We start from the raw sequence: 23,400 nt of genomic DNA, 5'->3' as shown, positions 1-23,400 counted from the left end.
TGCCACACGCACTCATGCGACCCCATACCATCCGAGATGCAGGCTTCTGAACTGAGCGCTGATAACAACTTCGATTGTCATTGTCCTCTTAAGTCCGGGTGACATGGCTTCCCAGTTTTCCAAAAAGAACTTCAAATTTTGATTTGTCTGAACACAGAACAGTTTTCCATTTTGCCACAGTCCATTTTTAATGAGCCTTGGCCCAGAGAAAACGCCTGCGCTTCTGGATCATGTTTAGATATGGCTTCTTTTTTGACCTATAGAGTTTAAGCCGGCAACGGCGAATGGCACGGTGGATTGTGTTCACCGACAATGTTTTCTGGAAGTATTCCTGAGCCCATGTTGTGATTTCCATTACAGTAGCATTCCTGTATGTGATGCAGTGCCGTCTAAGGGCCTGAAGATCACGGGCATCCAGTATGGTTTTCCGGCCTTGACCCTTACGCACAGAGATTGTTCCAGATTCTCTGAATCTTTGGATGATATTATATTTTTTTTTAACTTATTTACTGGGCACAAATCTAGAAAAAAACAGAAAACAAAACATATGTATATAAAACATTTCATTTCACTAACTGTGAAATGTGTATTTCAGGCAGTACAGGAGTTTGGAGCAATGTGTCAAGAACGACAGCCTGATGTTGTAAAAGGTGTCCTCCCATACTGGCCTCGGATATACTGCAGAATATCAGTGGTAAGAGAAGAATGACAATCCTGTTGTTTTATGTATGTATATATCATTTGTTTTATATATTTATAGATTTATTTATAGATTTAGTGTTTTATTTTATATGTAATTTTATTTTATTTTTTATTTGTGTAAATTGTAAGGTTAATTATAAAATCGAATAAAAAGCTTTTGTATTAAATAATTTTTTTTTTATTTTTATCATCTGTTTACTAAATACATTTACATTTTTACAATACATTTACACAATACATTTTTTTTTCATCAGGACCATGATCGCCGTGTACGAGAGGCCACACAGCAGGCATTTGAGCAGCTGGTTTTAAAAGTAAAGAGGAATCTGGCCCCCTACCTGAAGAGCATCATGGGTCACTGGCTCATCTGTCAGTGTGACACATACTCTCCTGCTGCCTCAGCTGCCAGCGCTGCTTTCCAGGCCGCATTTCCCCTGAATAAACAACCAGAGGCCATCAGCTTCTGTAAAGATGAAGTCCTAAATGTAAGATAGTTCTTATGCTCATAGTGAGACAAAATGACAACCTGCAAATTTTGTGGTACTTGTTATCATTGCTTAGCAGTTTTTACATATGTCCTCTGTGACTCTCAGGTTCTCCAAGACAATTTACTGAAAGAAACGGCTAACACTCTCAGTGACCCTCAGTAAGTGTATGATATGTACTGTAATAATAACCTGATGTGGCATTGGTTTTGCTTTTCTTGGTCATTTTATGATATTTTAATATAAATGCCACGTGTGCCTCATGAATAATAATAGTTTTAGTTTATATGTTGAATATATATGTTAATTATGTTCAAATATGTGATTTTCTGTGATATTAATTTTGGGGTTTTTTTTGTGCAGGAGTGTGCCAGAGGAGGAGCGAGAGGCTAAGTACATCCGTCTGTTGACCAGCTCTCTGCTGGCCCTGAAGAAACTTTTGAGCGTTTTACCTGAACAGGACAGAGAACTGCTAAACGAGCGGCTGACCCAACTTATCACACAGAGCAAATTCTGGAAGTACAGCAAACACAAGAGCCCACAAGTGAGCTGCATGTTTAGTTTGTGTAGGGTGTATCTTAAACGGCTGCGAACGTGACAAGCAACATGTGACAATACATTTTGTTGGTTGGTTATTTAGTTTTTTTTTATTAAAATCTCACTGGCCCAAACTCTCCCATAACATAGCTGTATATTAAACATCAAAATATGCTCTGGGGTGCGTTTCCCAAAGCGAACTATGGTCGCAAGTTCCGTCGTTACCAATAGAGTTCAATGGGACTTACGACCATGGTTCACCAACGATGCTTTTGGGAAACGCACCCCTGAATGGTTATTAAAACAGATTTTATTCCTGCCATGCCCACGCTTTTGTTTTCATTAGGACCAAAAAATGAAGAATGCAGTTATTAAAATATTGATAGATATACCAAAGAATTTCAACCAATACACTTTGTACTATTTGTTAGCTGTTTTCTTTGATTCACATCAGGAGTTTTAATAGGATTCATAGTTGTCTTTTGTATCTTCTAGGTTCGAGGGGCGTACTTTGAGCTGATTACCTCCATGTGTGAACACACACCCCAGCTGATCCAGGCAGAAGCGGCCCGAGCGTGTTCTGCTGTGCTGTTGTCAATTGACGACACAGACCCGGTGGTTCTGCCCCCTCTGTGGGAGGCAGTCCTCCATATTCTGTCCTGCGTTGATGTGAGACTGATACAATAAAAAATATTGTATACACTACCATTCAATAGTTTGGGGTTAGTAAGATTAAAAAAAAAAAAAAAAATTAATTTTATTCAGCTTTGATCCATTGATTTGATCAAAAGTGACAGTAAAGACAATTAAAATGTTATTGTAGAATATTTCTATTTCAGATATATGCTGTTCTCTTTTGAATTTTCTGTTCATCAAAGAATCCTGAAAAAAAACAAACATATAATATCCATACAGTTGAGCTCAAAAGTTTACATACCCCTTGCAGAATATGCAAAAATGTTCGTTTATTTTAACAAAATAAGAAGGATCATGAAAATTGCATGTTTTTTTTTTTTTATTTAGTATTGTCCTGAATAAAGTATTTCACATAACAGATGTTTACATAAAGTCCACAAGATAAAAAAAAAAAAAAAAAAAAAAATAGCTGAATTTATAAAAATGACCCTGTTCAAAAGTTTACATACCTTTGATTCTTAATACTGTGTGTGGTTACCTGATGATCCACTACAGTTTTTGTTTTGTTTTGTGATGGTTGTTCATGAGTCACTTGTTTCTTCTGAGAAGTTAAACAGAGCTCTGTTCTTCAGAAAAATTCGCCAAGTCCTGCAAATTCTTTGATTTTTCAGCATCTTTTGCATATTTGAACCCTTTCCAGCAGTGGCTGAATGATTTTGAGATTCATCTTTTCACACTGAGGACAATTGAGGGACTCAAACACAACTATTAAAAAAGGTTCAAACATTCATTGATACTCCAGAAGGAAACATGGATGCATTAAGTGAATTCTTTTGAACAAGAAGATGATGTGCAAGTTTTTCTTATTTTGTTTAAAGATCATACTTTTTTCAGTTAGTACTGCCCTTTGGATGCAACAGAAGATTATTGAATGTTTACCAGAAGAAAAAAATGCATAATTTATCCTTTCATCCAATTCTAAACTTTTTCACCCCCGGCTCTTAATGCATCGTGTTTCCTTCTGGAGCATCAGTGAATGTTTTCATTTCAATTTTTTTTTTGAAAAAAATGTTTTTAAAGGTTGTGTTTGAGTCCCTCAGTTATCCTCAGTGTGAATAGATGGATCTCATATGTTATATGAAATACTTTATTCAGGACAGTACTAAATAAAAAATAACATGCAATTTTCATGATCCTTCAATTGATATTAATAAGAAATGTTTCTTGAGCAGCAAATCGGCATATTAAAAATTATTTCTGAAGGATCATGTGACACTAAACACTGGAGTAATGATGCTGGAAATTCAACTTTGCCATCACAGGAATAAATTACATTTAAAAATATATTAAAATAGAGAAGTTATTTTAAATTGTAATAACTTTTCACAGTATTACTGTTTTTACTGAAGTTTTAATAAAATAATTGCATGCTTGGTGAATGTAAGAGACTTTCAAAAACATAAAAAAATCTTACCAACCCCAAAATTTTGAACGGTAGTGTAAATAAATTCTATTTATATAAACATTTATATTCAATTATAAATAACAAAAATAATGTGTAATATAAGAAAGACAAATCTCACATTTTACAGCTCTATCATAAACCCACATTCATTCTAACATTACTGTCAATCTTTTTCATTCTAATAGGAATTTTATTGCACCTTTATCTGTTGTCTATTGTCTATTGATTCAAATTCACTGTCATCATGTGAACTCTGTGCAGAACTGTTGGACCCATGTCAGTGCCAGGAAAGGCGTGATGCCGAAGCTCTGGGTGCTTCTTAAAGAAGGAGGTCGAGGTCTTGCAACATCTCTGCATCCAAACCTGCTGCCATTTATAAGCAAACTGCCAGCAGAGGTCACACACCCCGACCTGGAGTTCTCCAGGACATTCCTCACATCCGTCATTCAGGGGTAAAGAATGTCATATTCTTGTTTGTATTGTCATTCATTCATGTACTTGCAGTTCAATGGCCTGCTTAAATTATATATCCTCCTGTGATCCTTAGAATTAAACAGGATGGTGTAGTTTTATGAATTCAGAATGTTTTTAATTCATTATTTCTAGCATTTTAACTAATTATTCTACTTTGTATTATCTTTACACTCAGTTTTTATTTATTCTGCTATGTTTGGTCCAGGTTGTCGAGTGAGCGTGCCACCTCCAGTCCCTCAGAGAGTGCAGCCATCATTTTTGCCACGATGGAGTGTCTGCGGTTTATCATGCTGCAGAACGGTGGAGACGAGCAGGAGCAGAGAAGCATCCAGAACATGCTCATCTCAGAACAGGTCTGTGGTTCAAAAGGAAAAGATCTCTCTAAATTTGCTGATATCTTATGCATTGATCTCTTTCTCCACAGCTCCTGCCATTGATTGACAGAGCTCTGGGAAACCCATCGCTGCAGACGGGTCCTCTGTTCCCTCAAGTCTCAGATATGCTCCTTTCCTGGGAAAAGCGGACAGCTGGAAAAGAGGCTTCCACCTTTCAAAGATTGCTGTCAGACTTTTGGGAGGGTCTGAGTCGTTTGTGCACTACTTGCGTGGACTGCGAGGAGGCTGAGCGAACCGCCCTTGAGGGCATTGCATCGCTTCTGCAGATTATGCATAACCCGAACAGTGCCAGTAAACAGACCAAGAAGAAGAAAACTGTGAAAATTTGCTTCACAGACCAGGAAGAAAGAGGACAAGGGGAGGAACCTCAGAGAGAATCTCCAGCGGTGGAGGAACAAGACAGTCCCTTGAGAAATGGACACCTGCTGGATTTGGTGTGCCAGCTGGCGGAGCTCAACATGGCGTACGTGAGCAAACAAGAGTCGGAAAGGCACCTGCGGTTTTTGTCTCAGCTGCTCCGGGTGTTCCCGAACCCTCAGGTGTTCCAGGTGCTACTGAAGCCAGAGGAAATGAAGCCTGAAATGGGGTCAGAGCTCAGGCCACTTGCTGAGAACGCAGCTGTCCACTTCCTCCTGCAGAGAGTGGCTGTATGGTTAAAACAGGACAGCAGAAAGGACACTGACTTCCTGGTGGACATGGTTTTCAGTTCCCTGCAGTGCTGCAGCTCAAGTGATGACAAGACACTGATCCTTAACCACATCAGTGTAAGATACCCACATGGTTGGGGGGATTGGGATGCTACAGGGATACATTCAATTGATGGCCCACGTTACAGTGTTTTACCACATTTAAGGGGTGACATTTGGCATGACACAAAGTAACAGCACCAGCATGATAAAACACACTGGTGTTCAATAAAGAATTATATTTATTACTACTACTACTACTACTAATAATAATAATGTGAGTTATTAAAAAATATAATATAATATAATATAATATAATATAATATAATATAATATAATATAATATAATATAATATAATATAATATAATAATTTATTTTTATATTATATATTTATATATTTTATTTTATATTTATAATGATATTTTATAATGACAAGATATTTAGAATGTTACAAAAGATTAAAAAGATACTTTCTATTCATCAACGAATTTAGACTCTTTTCTATATATTCAAATAGAAAAGTTATTTTAGTAATATTCATAACAATATTTATGACAAGCATTAATATGTGCTTTATAAGTACTAATAAACAACCAATATACTAGTAATATGAAAGCTTATAAACAACTAGTTAAAACTAGTGTTACTGATTTTTTTCTCTTATTTACATACATGTAACACATCAATAATCAATTATTTGTCTCTTCATAACAGAGGGATTTGAATTGGAACGTGACTCTTCAACTTATTGAAAAGGTACTTTTTTTTTATTAAAAGGGCTTTTCAATTAGGTTACATTTAGTTTAACTAAATATTCTCTTGACTTTCATGACACTAGTCATGTGCAGATCCTGTCCGTTTGGAGGTGTGTATTGGCTGGCTGAGGGGTTCTGTGCTAGGGGAGAGGTTGGTGGGATTGGCTGGAGAACTGTGTGCGATGGGTCTGCATGGATCCCCTTCTTCATCATCCCAACATGCACATGGCTGGCCTCTCATCAGCCTCGCTCTGTCACAGCAGCACAATAATGGTAAGTCTCTATATCATTACTGCTCAACAACTGGAGTTAATACTAACAAAAGTTTGGGGTTGGTAATATTTTTAAATATTTTTGAAAGAATGCACTCAAGAAGGTGCCCAAGAATGCTTTTTCACAAGATTTAATATAAGTCTAAGGTGTCTCCTGAATGTGTCTGTGAAGTTTCAGCTCAAAATACCCCATAGATTTTTTTTTATAAATTTTTTTAATTGCCTATTTTGGGGCATCATTAACTATGCACTGATTTTTTCAGTCGCCGCCCCTTTAAATCGCGTGCCCCCTGCCACACGAGCTCTCGACTATATTACAGCGCATTTACAAAGTTCACACAGCTAATATAACCCTCAATTGGATCTTTACAAGATGTTCGTCATGCATGCTGTGTGCATACATCGAATCATATGAGTAAAGTATTTATTTGGGTGTTTACGTTTGATTCTCTATGAGTTTGAGGCTATGCTCTGTGGCTAAAGCTAACATTATACACTGTTGGAGAGATTTATAAAGAATGAAGTTGTGTTTATGAATTGTACAGACTGCAAGTGTTTAAAAATGAAAATAGCAACGGCTCTCTTGTCTCGTGAATACAGTAATGAATGATGGTAACTTTAACCACATTTAACAGTACATTAGCAACATGCTAATGAAACATTTAGAAAGACAATTCACAAATATCACTAAAAATATCATGATATCATGGATCATGTCAGTTATTATCGCTCCATCTGCCATTTTTCGCTGTTGTTCTTGCTGGCTTACCTTGTCTGTGCACAGATCCAGACGTTAATACTGCCTTTCCTTGTCTAATGCTTGAACATGGGCTGGCATATATGCAAGTATTGGGGTCATACATATTAATGATCCCGACTGTTACGTAACAGTCGGTGTTATGTTGAGATCCGCGTGTTTTCCGGAAGTCTTTTAAACAAATGAGACTTACATAAGAAAGAGGAAGCAATGGGGTTTGAAACTCAATGTATGTCTTTTCCATGTACTGAACTCTTGTTATTCAACTATGCCAAGATAAATTCAATTTTTCATTCGAGGGCACCTTTAAGCTCACCAAGGCTGCATATATTTGATCAAAAATACAGTAGTAAATACAGTAGTAATATTATGAAATATTATTACAATTTATAATAACTGTTTCTCTATAAATGTAATTTATTCCTGCAATGACTGAATTTTCAGCATCATTACTCCAGTCTTCAGTGTCACATGATTCTTCAGAAATAATGCTAATATGATGATTGCTGCTTAAGAAAAATTTCTTAATATTATCAATGTTGAAAACAGTTGTGCTGCTTAATATTTTTGTGGAAACTATGATACTTTTTTTCAGGATTCTCTGAACAGGATTCAGTCTTAATTGTCTGGATTCTTTCTTGACAGAAAATTCAAAAAGACTAGAATATTAAAAAAACTAGAATAAAAAGAATATTGTATTAAAAATACTTACTTACCCCAAAGTTTTGAACAGCTGTGTATGTCTCATTATGGGAGTTAAATGTGTTAAAATTCAAATAAAGCAAATAAAACTGTTTCACCCTTTTTCTCTCTCTGCAGAGCCTCTTATTGGTAAGGTGTATGTCGAGCAGATCATTGACAAGCTTCACGCCACCCTGTCAGAAGCAAAGGGCATGTCTGACGCCGGAAACACTGAGCCGCTGGTCACTTTCATCTCTGATGTGGCTGCCACCTTCTTTTCCTCGGTTAAGGGCTGCCTGTTGCTGGCATCTGCAGAGGAACTGCTTATGACTGTTTTCCAGCTTTGTGCACAAGACCAAACCATCACTCACCTCTCAGGTGAAGATAACTCCTCTCTAAAGAAAGTGTTTAATTCTAGTTTGTGTGAAAAACCAGCTTTAACAGTTTCTGAATATTTGAATGAATTCTAAATACCTTTAAATATGACACAATGTTGTGTGCGTACTTCTTTTAAATGCATGTGTGGTGTTTTCTGGCAGATGCTCTTCTCCTGAAGCTTCAGCACGCCTACACTGCTGGCATTCAATCACTCATCACTCACCTGGGTGCAGGGGTCACAAAGGGCACCCTCCTCCACAACATTGCTCTCTGGGTTAAAAGTCAGCTGCTCACCACTCCACTGACTGTCAAAAGGTTTGGCCTTCTCTAACCATCTTTAGATGAATGTGCTTTTGCCAAAAGCTGTTACTTTTTTGGTTCTTAAAAAGTTTGGCTGAATGAATTGTGGCAGCTTGTCTAAATCTCTTCTCTTATTGATGTCAGTCTGCAGGTTCTGGTGCAGGCTGTAGAAAGTCTGGCTCAGACCATCGCCTCGGCCCAGAAGACCAGCTGTCTCCTGTCTCAGTTTATCTGCTGTCTTACTCCTTCTGAAGAGGAGTGGAGTCGCATTAGACGGGCCCTTCCCCCTCAGGTCCTCAGCTAATCACAAATGGAATTCACACTTTTTAAGAGGAAATAATTGAAGTATAGGATGTATAGACTTCCTCAACATACTATTTTGTCATTGTTTTTAAGTAACTTTCTTTGTGCATCTCTGCAGTGGGTGAGACACCCTCTGCTGTGTGGTCATCTCAGAGTCACAGGTGAAAACCTCAGCATGGATGTGTGGAAGCTCAGGGTGTCTAACCGGCTTCCCGCACACCTGTGTGTAAGTGCATTACTGGGCAGAATCATCCTGACTGCATCTTCACCTGATGACCAGCAGGTGGAGGCAGACTTCTCCGAAAGTCCTGATCTCAAAAACATAGGTGAGACTCATTTTTTTCATCTAGCTATTGGTAGCATTGATTTTGTATAATAAAAGTGTGTATATATATATATATATATATATATAATAGTATATTCCTGCAATGGCAAAGCTGAATTTTCAGCTTCAATTCTCCAGTTTTCAGTGTCACATGATCCTTCAGAAGTCATTCTAATATGCTGATTTGATGCGTCCCCCTTGCTGAATAAAAGTCTTTCTTTCTTTCTTTCTTGTAAAAAATTAATTTATAAAATATTTAAAAAAAATTTGGACACAAGAATTCATGTAAACAGTTAAGTTTCTTTCTTCTTTTTTTTTTTTTTGTAATTTTTACAAATATTTGTTCTTATGTAGTTTCAGAGATTATCTATGGACTTCAGTGGTGTGCAGAAATGGAGCTCTCTCCCCTCATGGTGTCTGAATATCATAAACTGCTGCATTCCTGGAATTTAGAGCAAAGAATCCACAACAACAGCTTGATCAAAACCACTCTTATAGACACGCTTTTCACAAGGTTAACTTATTCGTTTTTATTTTTTTTCCAGAAATGTGAATTTTCATTAGTAATGGCCTAGATTTTGAATAAATATGTTTAATTTGTTTTTAATAAGCATCATTTAATAGACCCTTTTATTCTTTTTAATCACAGGTCACAAGAAGAGGGCTCCCTCTGGTCACTATCTCTGGCAAAATATATACAGAACAACAAAATGGACCCAAGTGACATCAAGGGCTTATATGGCAATGTAGAAAGGTAGGATATTTTTTTTTGTCCTTATGGTCACCAAGGCTGCATTTATTTGATCAAAAATAAAACGGTAGTAATATTGTGAAGTATTATTATAATATAAAATAACTGTTTTATATTTGAATATATTTTAACGCGTAATTTATTCCTGTGATGCAAAACTTAATTTTCACCATTATTACTCTAGTCTTCAGTGTCACATGATCCTTAAGAAATCATTTTAATGTGCTGATTTTGTGCTCAAGAAACATTTCTTATTATTATCAATGTTGAGAGTTGTGCTGATTTAATATTTTTGTGCAAACCGTGATACATTTTTTCAGGTTTCTTTGATGAATAGAAAGTTCAAAGGAACAGCATTTATTTGAAATAGAAATCTTTTAAACATTATAAATGTCTTTACTGTTACTTTTGGTCAATTTAATGCATCCTTGCTGAATAAAAGTACTAATTTCTTAAAAAAAAAAAAAAAAAAAATCTTACTGACTCCAAATTTTTGTAGTGTATGTAACTGTAATAGCTGATTTAAATCTCATAGCACTGGCCTCTGAGATAATTCTAGTAGTTTCTCTAGGCTGCTGCTGCAGCAGCAGTAATGTGTTAAACAGCATATGCTGATGTAAGAAATGTGTGAATGTGACCCAGAGGAACCTCAGCCAGTCAGCTTATACAGATACACATAATTACAGCTGGCCATCAACACAGTATTTTGGTGAGAAATGTCAGCCTAACCAGTGAGGTGGTTGTGATGTTCCTGCTAATTCTGTGGCTTGTTTGTGTGTGTGTCAGTTTCTTTCCCCTCTCAGAACACAGTGTGAATACGGTGCAGGCGCTGTGTCCATTTCTAGACAGTGAAGAGAGAGAATCCCTCGTCGCCTTGTGTGTTGCAGAGCTGCTTAACTGGCAGGACAGAGAGCAGGACTGCATCGATAGTGAGATTCAAATCATATCCATACAGCACATGATGAGTCACATAGGCAGAGCAACACCAATCTCACTCACTTAACTTATGTGAAAGAATAATGTTGTGTGTGTAGGTGTCCGAGGCAGTCTGGCCGTGCTGCTCTGCTGTCTACAGGCCGAGACGGCTGTGGAGGATGAGATCTTGCTGGCTGTCATAGCCACGATAGCTGAATGGAGGAACAGTAGAGAGGAGTGGTTCCTCTTCAACAGGTGAATCCATGCTTCTGCTATGTGTATCTCTGTAATGAGGAAGACTGCAGTGGCAGTTGTATTTATTATGTCAGAGCTGTGGCCGTGATGCTCGTGGGTGATGCGGGATTCAAGACTCGGTCCCTGTCTGCTCTTCTTTCCACATCTTTTTATTTGCTCACTCTATTTAATCCTTCCAGTAGAAGAAAAAAATGCACAGTAGAGTAATAATAAAAATATATATCTTTAAAGGGATCATGACATGGATGTTCCTTGAAGTTCACTTATAATGTTAATGAAGTTTTTTTGCACAAAAAAGCAGATATATATGCAGCCTATGGTGCAATAATGTAAAAAATTAGTCGATGTCTTGCTCAGGAGGCAGGTATATGCAAATGTATTTGCCCATGTGACGTCACAGGTCACCCAATATCAAAACAAGCTGTTTTTGGAACTTGATTAAATAAATGCGTTTAAATACATTTTAAGTTATGAAACTTGCTGAGTTTTAATGGTTCAAATATCTTTTATATGTCAAAATCTTTAAAATAAAGAATCTAAAATCTAAAATTCAATATTTTATATATATATATATATATATATATATATATATATATATATATATATATATATATATATATAATATGTGTGTTAATTATATTAATAATATGTAATAAAAAATCTATCATAATTTTAGATTATCAAAAATGTGAAGCAACTTGAAATAATACATAAAAATTAAACCGAATGCTTTGATAAGAATAACATTAATAACATTTAATGCTGAAAAACAGAAAAATCAACAAAAACTTTACTATATGTTTCAAATAAAGAATGCAAAATATACAATTAATAATGTGTAATAATAAAAAATGTGAAGCACCCTGAAATACATAACAAAATATAAACATTTGGCTTAGAATGCTTTTAGAAGAAGAAAAAAAACCCCAGACAAATCAACAAAAGCTGTTTCCTATCCCCTCTTTACTATACCTTAATATAAAATGAATAATAAAGTATAAAATAAATAAATAAAGTTCATTGGATTTAAAATAATACTGTATAAACATTCACTTAAATAACACAAGGCCTAATAATCTCCCTCTCCTTTCTTTGTGTCCATTTGCAGTGACCTTGGAAAGGTTCCTGCTGCAGGGCTGTCATTGGCAGTAGAAATGATGCGCTTCCTGTGCTGGATGGTGGATCATTCTCCCACAGTCTTGGGAAACACTCATTGGGATCTCCTGCTCTGCTCAATGCTGGCATGGCTTGAGGTGTTATTTCTCTTTCCATCTTCATTCACTGTTTATATGCAGTAGACAGACATGTTTATATGCAGAGTGACACACTATCTGTCCCTTCCAGATATTTCTACCCCAGTGCACAATCAAATCTGCATTTTAAACAGATCTTATTTTAACACCAGGTGTAAATGAGATCTGAGATGCTTTACACATATGGCTGATCCAATAAATAATCATGCCTACTCTGAGAACCGTGCTGCATACAGACGACAATCTAAGCAAATGTCGTTTGTGTCTTTTTTGCAGACCGCCAGTGAGAACAGCACTGTATTCTGGAATCCTTGGGTACAGCTGTTTGTGTGTGCAAACTGTGAGCTGATTGTGAGGCTGAGTAAGTTTTTCACATCACCCCCTGCTGGTGTGGAGCAAGACCTTCCAGACCTGACCTCAGAGTGGAAGGAGTTCTTTTTGGAGGGAATTCACAACCTTCTGCTCCCACTGCTTATTAAGATCCCCAGTGAGTCACCTTAACAAGAACAATCATGTGTGGTTTGTGGTTTAATTATTTTTTTAATATGTTTATGCTACCATTTAAAAGTTTGTAAAAACAGTAATATTGTGAAGTATTATTACAATTTAATTTAACTGTTTTATATCTTAAGTGTCTTCATTGTCACATGATGTTATGCTCCAAAAACATTTTTTATTATTATTGTCAATGTTGAAAACTGATATTTAACAAAAAAACAAACAGAAAAAGATGCAGTTTTTCAGAGAACATTTAACCGTCCAAACTGTCTAACAGCTAAAGCACAGCAACTTTAGTTTATGGTCCAATTCTCAGTATTAACTTGTTGCTTAATAGCATGCGTTTATTAATAGCGTTTATTAGTACTTATAAAGCACATATTAATGCCTTATTCTGCATGACCTTATTCTGCATCCTTTAATTCTACCCAATACCTAAACTTTACAACTACCGTACTAACAATTAATAAGCTGTAATTAGGAGTTTGAGGCAGGAGTTATATTTAATAGTTAATAGTATCCTGTTAAATTTACAGTAAGAAAAACTTAAAATATGGTGACTATCTTTCCATTATTACAGGTTGGCATAGTGGTGCCTGTATATTTTACAGCCTATAACTATATATTTCATTAAATTATAAAATATGAACATACCACTCTACTTGAACTATCATAATCTGGTTTTTACCTTCAAATGTACTGATAGCAATACAGGTGGAACAATAGAAAGCCACATGATGAATCGCAAGTGGCCTTTCCATAAAACATGGCGGTAACACTTTAAAAAATTAGGTTTCATTTGTTAACATTAGTTAACTACTTTAGTTACCCTGAATTAACAATGAACAATATTTCTACAGCATTTATTAATCTTAGTTAATGTAAATCTCAACATACAGTTTTAGGATCAATATTTGTATATGTTACCATTAGTTAATGCACTGTGAATGAACACAAACATTTTTATTTGCTAACATTATTAGCATGCATATTGCTAGGATATTAGCTGTTCATTAGTAATTATAAAGCACATATTAATGCCTGATTCTGCATGACTATATTTTACATCTCCTAATCCTACCCAATACCTAATCTTAACCACCTTACTAACTGTGAATAAGCAGTAATAAGGAGTTTATTAAAGCAAAAGTCATACTTAATAGTTAGTTAATAGTGAAAACTGGACCCTAATCTAAAGTGTGACCGACAAAACATCATCAAGGTAACACACAACACTAAAATAATGCAGTAAATATAATCTAAATAACACAAAAGATCCTAATTCTGGGAATGTCCTTTTACTTTTTTTTTTTAAATAAATTATATAGTTTTTACTTGCAAAAACTATAAATTTGACAGTATTTTACAGAAAATTACATATAATGTTATAATAAAGCATTTACAGTTTTTCACCATACAGTATATGGTTAGGTAACCTACAGTTAAACAATTAAGATTTTTATTCTGTAGAATTTTTAGTTTATTCTTATATAAAAATTGCAAACATTTTGTACAGTGTAATTAAAACCCATTTTCACTTTTGATATGTAATGGACATATGATGCCTTTTGGTTAACAGACTCCTTGAAATGTCACACTTTTGTCTCAGCGGACTTTACAGAGCCGGATGACCCTTTGTTCCCCCTGCCGGTGTTGAGGGCGGTGGGGGAGGCTCTTACCTACATCCCTGTGGAGCTGCTCACACAGAATAAACTCCCACCTCGGTTTGTAGCTGACCAGAGGAGCAGTTTGCCGGAGCCCCTCCAGACCCTGCTGAATACCCTCTCGCCCCTGCTGCTCTTCAAAGCCCGCCCGTTACAGCTCGCTGTCTACCACATCCTGCACAAGTACAGACTCTATTACCTTCTTTAACTCTTACCTTACTCCAGCTCCACAATACAGACATTTAAATGTGTCATATAATGGAAGACGTACTGTTTTAAGTTCAACATAATATGTAGATATGCTCAGAAGGCCCTTTTACATGATCCGCTACCATGAGCACATTAACATATGTCCGAAGTCTTGAAGGTACAGTAGCAAAAACAACCTGGGTCAGTGAGAGGGCATGTTAAACTAAATTACAACTGTTTGTGGTGTAAGAAAACTTGTTTAACATTGTAATTGGACTTTAGGGGAAAAAAAATAAAATGCTAAGTGCAGAACACTGCATTAAGGAGTCAGCATGTGTCTTACCACCCAGACATTATCTTTGTTTTCTACCTGTTCTGCAGCGTCTGCAGAAACACTATAATGGACTTTCCTGTAAGTTGCTTTGGTGGGAAAGTGTCTGTCGAGAACATAATTGTAAATGTAATTGAAATGAATACTCCAAGGGACGGATAGTTTTTGCTTAGCCTTAAGGTCATATTGTACGTAAGAAGTTTAATCCACAATGCGTTCCGCTTTGGCTTTAATTAAATATGCTTCATTGAGAGCACAAGCCTCTGGGAGAGAAACAGTTTTACATTCCACGGGGTTAGCTGAGATCTTCTCTGTGCTGTTGCTGTAATGCTATGTCCATTACAAGCCTTTGAATGAGCCTCAGCGTTGACGTCAAGTCGTCTCAGGAGAAATGTGAGTGATGTGTTCGTGTCTTACAGGGTGATGCCTTTGTTGCCAGAGAGTGACAGCGAGAGTGCCAGTGCTAAATCTGAGGATGAAGATGGAGAGGAACCATGCCTGTAAGACACAAAAACCTGCACTTACACACACACATTGGATTTTCATGTTTCATGGGGACTTTCCATAGACATAACTTTTATACTGTACAAACTGTATATTCTATCCCCTAACCATAATAGAAAACTTATAAAAAAAAAAAAATGTCATTCCATATGATTTATAAGCTGTTTTCCTCATGGGGACCAAAAAATAAATAAACAAACAAATATATATATATAATTTGTTTATTTATTATTTATTTAATTATTAACTAAATTGTAAAATATATAAAATAATGTAATAAACATTATCCAAATAACACAACACCCTAATGTACATTAATGATAACAATAATAAAATATTTATATAAAGTTATTTATATAAACCAGACATCTGGGAATGTCCTTTTACTGTTTTTCACTGTAAATTTGTTTTATATAATTATTATTTATTTATTTATTTATTTTTATTTATTGCATTATGTATTAATTGAATTATCCAATTCGTCCATCTGTCCTTTATCCTTTCAGCATTTTTTTTTTCTGTAAATATGTTTTTATATAATTTTTTTTTATTTATTTATTGTCTTATGTAATTATTAATTTATACAATCTGTCCCTCCATCCCCAAGTTTTATGGTTGGACGTGTCCAGCATCTAGGAGACTTACTGTGTGCACTTCCTGCAGGTCTCCTCCGGCAGCGTTGATGAGCATCCTTTCTGCCACAGAAGAGCTACTGGAGAATATTCTAGGTGGTGTGCAAGTGGGCGAGTTTGCAGTGGTACAGGCCCTCAGTATGGAGCACTGCTGCATTCTGGGATATCTTCTGTCCTGGAAACTCCTATTTACCTTCTTCAAGGCTTCTTCATCTCATGTGAGTAAATTATCAGTCATAATGCTCTGGAAAGCTGTCAGTCATTGCCTCATCCTTTCTGATGCACTTCTAACAGAGACATTCTTAAATGGTCTGTCAGACGTCCATTTCATTGTGAAAGAAATATTGAGTCATAATGTCACAGCTTTCATCTCCCCAGCCCTTTCTGATCCTGAGTAAATGTGAAGAAAGGCCACAGTACTTATTTGTAATGCAAGCAAGATAACACATCTTTTGCATAGCGAAAACGGCTATCTTTGTGTTTCAGCTGCGAGCTCAGTACTCTCTGCACTTGAAAAAGACTCGTTCTCTTCATAAACTTCTGCTCCACCTGTTCCGTCTGATGCCAGAGAACCCATCAGTGCCCGGACAACTAGCTGAACCCTCAAGCAAAGAACCTAAAACCTTCTTCACTGAGAGTTTGTCTCTCACCCCCCAGAGTATGTTGTAGATCATTAATAACCATGGTTCTCACTACCAAACTACTCATCATTTGACATCCAATGATTTATAACGCGTATGCATTTCTCTCATATCTGAGATCATCTCACTAATTGTGTGTGTTTTAGAAACTGAAGGTCTGCAGTTTGAGGTTCCCCATCTGGCGTGCTCCGTGTACTATGGTGCGCTGAAGGACTTGCCTGCAATGGTGCGTCTGTGGTGGAACAGCCAAGAGAAACGCGTCTTCAGCACGGTGGATAAATTCACCAGCAAGTACGTCAGCGGCGTTTTGTCTGCGCAGGAGATTGCCTCTGTGCAGTCCAGCACCCAGACTTTTGAGAACATGATGGTGAGCCAGGGTGGAAAGTTTAGTTCAGGAGAAAAATGTGCTCTGTGCTTTTTTTTGCATTGTGATTGGATGTGTTTTGACTCACAGGTGAAAGCGCGTTCTGCCACGCGGGAGGTGATCGCAACTTACTCTGTCGACGATATCTTCATAGAGCTGGTGATTCAGCTGCCTCAGAATTATCCCCTTGGGTCTATCTCAGTGGAGAGTGGGCGGAGAGTGGGTGTGTCCGTTCAGCAGTGGCGCAATTGGATGCTTCAGCTCAGCACGTACCTCACACACCAGGTACAGGAAGTATAAATGTTCTCTGGCTAAACCTTTTAAAACGTAATAACAAGACTACCATTGAAAAGTTTGGGGTCAGTAAGATTTGTTTAATGTTTTTTTTTTCTCACGTTTGCATTTATTTTATCAAAAATGCAGTGAAATAGCAATATTGTGAAATATTATTACAATTTAAAAGAAACTGCTTTCTCTTTTAATATATTTAACAATTTTAATTTATTCCTGTGATGCAAAGCTGAATTTTCAGCATCATTACTCCAGTCTTCAGAGTCACATGAAGCAAATCAGCACACTTTAATATGCTGATTTGCTGCTCAAAAAACATTATTATCAATGTTGAAAACAGTTATGCTGCTTAATATTTTTGTGGAAACTGTAGAGCATTTATTTGAAAGAAATATGCAATTTAAATTGAAATACAATTTTTGATCAATTTCCTGCATCCTTGCTTAATAAATATGATTAATTCTTTAAAAAAAAAAAATCCTAATGACACCAAACATTTGAACATGGTATATAAAAGAAAATAAATCAAGATTATTAATATTATCTCAGAATATTGTCTTTCATGCAAAATTACATTTCAGTTTTCTTAATTTTACAACTTGATTCTGAAAATCTTGTTTAAACAAACTGGCACTAAAACACTGTCATACTACAAAGCAGTGCTGTAACAGAGAGTCCAAAGTATTTGGACAACTAAGCACCTTCTTTTTTTTTTTTTTTTTTAAATTTGTCTAGAAGTGTCCAAATACTTTTTGAAGCCACTGTAAATGTTGCCTCATCTTTTTAATTGGCCTGGTTGAACTGGTTTATTAGAGTAACAGTAATACCCTGAGTGTTTTTTGCTTAATATATGAATAATAACTGAAAATGCCCAAACTAATTTAGATGATGTGTTGTGTTTGGTAGAATGGCAGTATTTTGGAGGGTCTGTCACTGTGGAAGAACAATGTTGACAAGCGTTTTGAGGGGGTGGAGGACTGTATGATCTGCTTCTCTGTCATTCATGGATCCAATTACTCGCTGCCAAAGAAAGCTTGCCGTACCTGCAAAAAGAAGTTCCACTCTGCCTGTCTGGTGAGTGCTGCATACAACATCTCTTGCTCTTCTATTATAGTTATTTTTAGATGAATGTTTTTTTTTTTAAACACTGACCCCAGACGAGGCTTAAGCCTAGTCTCAGACTAAAATACATGTTTGAGCTGTTTTTATCTGAAAGGAACTCAAATCTTATGTCAGAGCCATTGTTTTGTCTCAAGAAGCACACCAGTAATGTTTTTTTCTAAGACATGTTTATAAAAGCTAATTAAATGTCCTAATTGAACTAAAGCCTAATCCTGGTAATCCTTTACAAATATACAAATTTGCATCATTATCTATAATATCTGTAGGTTAAAGTCAACATGAAACCCGTTTTACTTCTGTAATCTGATGCATTTCTGAATCACAAAGGAAATTCAGTCGCAATTTTGTTCTTAAAAAAAATAGGTTATTGGTAGTGTGACTGCATCCCTTTCATATCAGAGGTTTAAAACCCTAATAGGTCACATGAAATTGAATCAGTTCAACACCACAGTGAAGTTCTCAATCTGTCTCTATTTATTACTCCATTTCTGCGGATATTTCAGAATCAGCAAAATGCGTAGCCTTGAATGTTCTCGAGCGCTTCTCGTTCCTCACTGACTGGTTGTTTCCATTTTCTTTCATTCCACAGTATAAATGGTTCACATCTAGCAACAAATCCACGTGTCCTCTGTGCAGAGAGATGTTCTTCTAAGCTCTGTCTCCATGGACACAAATAATAGGTGAATGACGTCCTTGGCGAACAGCTGACTCAGAAAGAAATGTTCTTTTCATTTGTTTGTACATATGATTTTTGCAGTGCTGCAAGATACTGTGGCCTTTTAGTTTTTGACTCTGAAGACGCACCAAACAACATCCAGAAAACAAAGTGCCGGACTGAATTGAAGACAGTTGGATAGGACAATAAAGGATGAACAAACACATTCAGGGCCTTAAAGGAAAAGTTCACTCAAAAATTGACATTTTGTCATTATTTACTCATCCTCCTGTCATTAGATAGATCATCTGGTGAAACCAAACTGTCCTTAGCTACTACTAATGTGGAAAACATTGTATTTTGCTCTGGTAAATGTGGGACCATATGGATGAGTTGTGTAGAATTAATGGACAGAGTTTTGGCTTTTAATCTTGGCTTAATTATATTTTGTGTAATGACACATAATGCTGTATGCTGCAGAAATTTCTGTTTACTTTGATCTTTAAGTTGATACAGATTGTATAACATGACACACAATCTGTGGTCCTGAAATACAGATGTTTATCATACTTTCAGCCTTACTGTTTATCGTACGTCATTTTACATAATCTGCCTCTGTCAGTCACTCTGTCACATTATCTGTGCGTAAATTATCTACTGAAGCTTTTGGGTTAGCTGCAGTTTGCATTTATGCAGGGAAGACATGCATCGAAGAATCATTTCAGAGGCAAAAAAGGTTGATGATCAAAGCACTTTAAATCCATCTGTTGCTCAGCTATTAATATTTAATAGAGGTTCCCAATGAAGAGCCACATGTATTGCATGATGCAGAACACTGCTTGAAACAAATATGAACAAAACCATGTGTCTCCTCTAGCCATGTTTAAATTTTAACTCGTTCATGTTATTGAAGCTTCTGTAAGTATATGATAAGCAGGACAGGAAATGCCTTTGATCTTCAATCCCATATGGTTGTGGATTTCCTCAACACAACCAGTGTGACCAAGCGGTTTATACATTTTGTCAAACCACCACATGATGTTTTACTGGCATATTTTGCATTGCAGATTAGGAGTTTTGTTATAACAATCTTATAACTGTGTAATTACTCTGTAATTGCATTGCAATAATCAATATGTGCATATATACATATATAGGTTAATGTAATTACAGTGTTATATATGTATATATGTATGTGTGTATATCCATGTACAGAATAATAACACAAGTATTCCCATGTATGTCTCAAATGCAAAGCCTGCACTATAGCTGCTATCAGTCATCCTCATTTTGTATTGTTGCCTGCATCTGTTGCCCTATAAGCCGTGACTGAGGTTTTTCTCCTGAGAGAGGATGGAGCAGAGGTCCCCCAAAACCAGAAAGAAAGATCATTTTCTGTTGCATGAGGAAGAAGCTAATGCTTCTGGGTGCAGAGACGAAGGATTTAGAGCTCTCAGGGAGATTTAGCTGCCTTATCTATGATAAAAATCAATAGCGGTAAAGACTACAATGAGCACTGGGGAGACGGGATTGTCGGAAGGCTCAGGATATATTACGAGAGGAAACACATACGTTTTTGTCCCTCTTTTGTGGTAATAGGTCTGCTTTAATGGTTAACAACATGTCAGAGATAAGTCGGTGGGAAAAAAGACTGGAATGAGAGTAAGACGAGAAAAGGTCAACATTCTAGAATTTACGGAGAAAGTTTTGCAGGGTTCACACATATAATGAGCAGTCACAACAACCTCTCTTGATTTCCTCTCGCAAAAGCCTTTTATTGGATTTATTAGGCCCAGGATGTCAGTAGCGATTTCAGTCTTACTGTAAAATGCTAACACGGTAGCTGCTAGTTCTTGGAAACGGGACCAATTAGACGGCAGCTGCTGGTGCCAAAATGGCAGTGGTTATCAGGTCTCAGGTCTGTCTCATTGGCATTTGAGTCAGTTATTGTTGTAATGGAGGCTTTGATTCCATTACACGCTTGTTTGGAAGTCATTAGGTAATTAAACATGACGGATGTATTCACAGATGTGGTGTTTTAGGTCCTTGATGCTTTAAAAGCTGGCCCGTGGTGGATTATAAGCTTCAAGTGTTGAACTCACTGTTGATATTTCCACAAGGCGGATATGGATAAATGTGAACCACTAGGTGGCAGCATTGGATGGTGTCAATGTAAGTTTGTTTAGGATTGATGCTTTTTAAAATCCTTTTTCAGAGATGTTTTATTCAATTCGCTCAGTGTCAAGAGAGGGTTATTGCTCTAAAAATGGTCTAACCAAAGCCTTCAGCCAAATGTAATTCATTGTATCCCCAATGTCAGATTAATGACTTATATTGAGATAGATAGATCAGTAGATATATGGATAGATAGGTGGATAGATAGATAGATGTGATTTTATATGCTGACAGTGTATCTGAATGTGGGTGGAACACACTCAGGTTTATATTGTTCCTTATTGTTGCACTGTGGATCAACAAACTCTTTTTTTTTTTTTTTTTTTTTAAAGCCACAAGGTCTCAGAAAATTCTCTCTTTCTTACAGGATATTCTTATAATCTTAATGCAATCAGTGTTCTTCCTGCCTTTTCATATTGTGTGTGTGTGTGTCTGAGTTACAGAAAGCGTAGGCAGGGCCAGAGCTGCATGTTCAATTTTCAGCATAATGCTTCTGCAAGAACTAGTGTGCAGGGCCTAGTTAATATTCAGTCCATCCTGACCCATTTGAGGACTGCTGGTACTTCCAGAGTTGTCACGCCTCAGTTCAGTGCTGTAGGCTTCTTTTCAGCTCTCTAAATAGCAGCATGTCACTGCTGCTCTGCCAGCACAATGAAACCAGGCCAGCTCTCCTCCGCCTTCTTTCCACTTTCATTATTGCCATTAAAGTAGCCAATTTGCATGGCCAGTGGTTTGGCTGACCCCTAGTGGAGACCAGCTCTGCTGTTCTAGCTTTCCTTTGTTTTTTTGTTTTTTTTTGGTCTAGTTCCACACTTGGCTATATTAGAAAATGCCCTTGTTTGACGAGGAGGTCATTTTTCCTCTTACAATTTTTTCCCCCTGTACTGGCAGGGGAGGATTTATCCAATATCATTTAGGAGTTTGGCTATTGACAAGAATTAGCCACTAGGAACACTTTCACTTTTGCACTAAATTGATTTACCGCATAACAAAAAAAAATTGAAAATCAGAGGAGTTCTTTTATATATAAATATAATATATATAATATATATATAACACAAATGCAGTACGTCATGAATATTTACTGATGAATAAAAGCTTTTTAACATATCATGCAGTAACGTGGCTCTAGCTCTTAGATCTGATTGGACCAGCCATTCATGAACGGTCATGCACTTATTAGGTTTTGCCGCATTCACTCCATGTCAATTATATATAGGCTACCGTAGATAGTGAATGCCAATCGGGGACATTCTACTCAGAGCTGTTCACATCTTCTGACTCTGACAATTATACATTTATTATGACAACCGTGTTAACACCAAAATAAATGTAATGTGAGTAATCGATAGACAGAACCACAATACTACAAGTAGGCCTAATGTAAATGCCTTATGAATGAACTTAATTATTTTATAGTTATTTAATTATTCAACTCTGCTACATTGTATTGTTTTTTATTTATTTTCAGATTCTTGCACAAATAAGAAAACAGTTATTAAAGAAAAATATTATGAAATTACTAACTACATTTTACTGCAGAATCCACTGCCATTTTCTAAATGATCAAACCAATTTGGCTTCTTGAAAGTGTTTTGCAACACTTTCAAACTGAAATGTTCGAGTGGTGTGTAAAAGCGTGTTCAGTTTTGTCTGAAACAGATGAACGTGAATCTTGAAATGTTTAATTGCGCTGATTGTTGTACATAAATTTTGTGAAACTAAAAGGTTAAAGCTCTGTCATGTTTGAAAATTGAAAAAAAAAATACCACATACACTAAACCTGACCCTATAACCGATAGTATTAACAAAATCAAACCTGAGATAAAAAGCATTTTCAGAAGCAACCATGTAATTTCAGCTTGCTTATTAATCTTTGAGCTCTTTTATTGTGTCTCATGGGATTCAAACCCGAGCGCCCTGCATCACAAGTGCAACGTGGTTCCAGGTGAGCGGCTGAATAAATTTTGTGTTAGTAGTGGAAAAAGTGTTATAACACAGTGTTGTA

General features: G+C 36.4%; 1 protein-coding gene across 1 annotated transcript in view; it reads left to right on the top strand.

Annotated features, from left to right (window-relative positions):
* Nucleotides 1-23,400, top strand: part of ltn1 (listerin E3 ubiquitin protein ligase 1) — a 26,548-nt gene extending 3,148 nt beyond the window's left edge. Inside the window, exons 3-30 of the mRNA XM_067397983.1 lie at nucleotides 596-694; nucleotides 957-1,187; nucleotides 1,296-1,348; nucleotides 1,551-1,731; nucleotides 2,220-2,393; nucleotides 4,087-4,277; nucleotides 4,505-4,652; nucleotides 4,724-5,458; nucleotides 6,096-6,137; nucleotides 6,220-6,409; nucleotides 7,985-8,224; nucleotides 8,386-8,539; nucleotides 8,669-8,816; nucleotides 8,946-9,153; nucleotides 9,507-9,666; nucleotides 9,802-9,906; nucleotides 10,690-10,832; nucleotides 10,938-11,073; nucleotides 12,182-12,326; nucleotides 12,603-12,813; nucleotides 14,434-14,671; nucleotides 15,428-15,508; nucleotides 16,176-16,362; nucleotides 16,631-16,802; nucleotides 16,932-17,152; nucleotides 17,240-17,434; nucleotides 18,347-18,514; nucleotides 19,152-23,400. Of these exons, the coding sequence (XP_067254084.1) occupies nucleotides 596-694; nucleotides 957-1,187; nucleotides 1,296-1,348; nucleotides 1,551-1,731; nucleotides 2,220-2,393; nucleotides 4,087-4,277; nucleotides 4,505-4,652; nucleotides 4,724-5,458; nucleotides 6,096-6,137; nucleotides 6,220-6,409; nucleotides 7,985-8,224; nucleotides 8,386-8,539; nucleotides 8,669-8,816; nucleotides 8,946-9,153; nucleotides 9,507-9,666; nucleotides 9,802-9,906; nucleotides 10,690-10,832; nucleotides 10,938-11,073; nucleotides 12,182-12,326; nucleotides 12,603-12,813; nucleotides 14,434-14,671; nucleotides 15,428-15,508; nucleotides 16,176-16,362; nucleotides 16,631-16,802; nucleotides 16,932-17,152; nucleotides 17,240-17,434; nucleotides 18,347-18,514; nucleotides 19,152-19,214 (5,019 nt within the window). The 3' untranslated portion in view covers nucleotides 19,215-23,400. The remainder of the gene's footprint in view (nucleotides 1-595; nucleotides 695-956; nucleotides 1,188-1,295; nucleotides 1,349-1,550; nucleotides 1,732-2,219; nucleotides 2,394-4,086; nucleotides 4,278-4,504; nucleotides 4,653-4,723; nucleotides 5,459-6,095; nucleotides 6,138-6,219; nucleotides 6,410-7,984; nucleotides 8,225-8,385; nucleotides 8,540-8,668; nucleotides 8,817-8,945; nucleotides 9,154-9,506; nucleotides 9,667-9,801; nucleotides 9,907-10,689; nucleotides 10,833-10,937; nucleotides 11,074-12,181; nucleotides 12,327-12,602; nucleotides 12,814-14,433; nucleotides 14,672-15,427; nucleotides 15,509-16,175; nucleotides 16,363-16,630; nucleotides 16,803-16,931; nucleotides 17,153-17,239; nucleotides 17,435-18,346; nucleotides 18,515-19,151) is intronic.

Source organism: Chanodichthys erythropterus, chromosome 10 (genome assembly GCF_024489055.1).
Source record: "Chanodichthys erythropterus isolate Z2021 chromosome 10, ASM2448905v1, whole genome shotgun sequence".
Classification (NCBI taxonomy): Eukaryota; Metazoa; Chordata; class Actinopteri; order Cypriniformes; family Xenocyprididae; genus Chanodichthys; species Chanodichthys erythropterus.
Note: the sequence above shows the minus strand (reverse complement) of the source record. Positions and strands in the feature narration are given on the sequence as shown.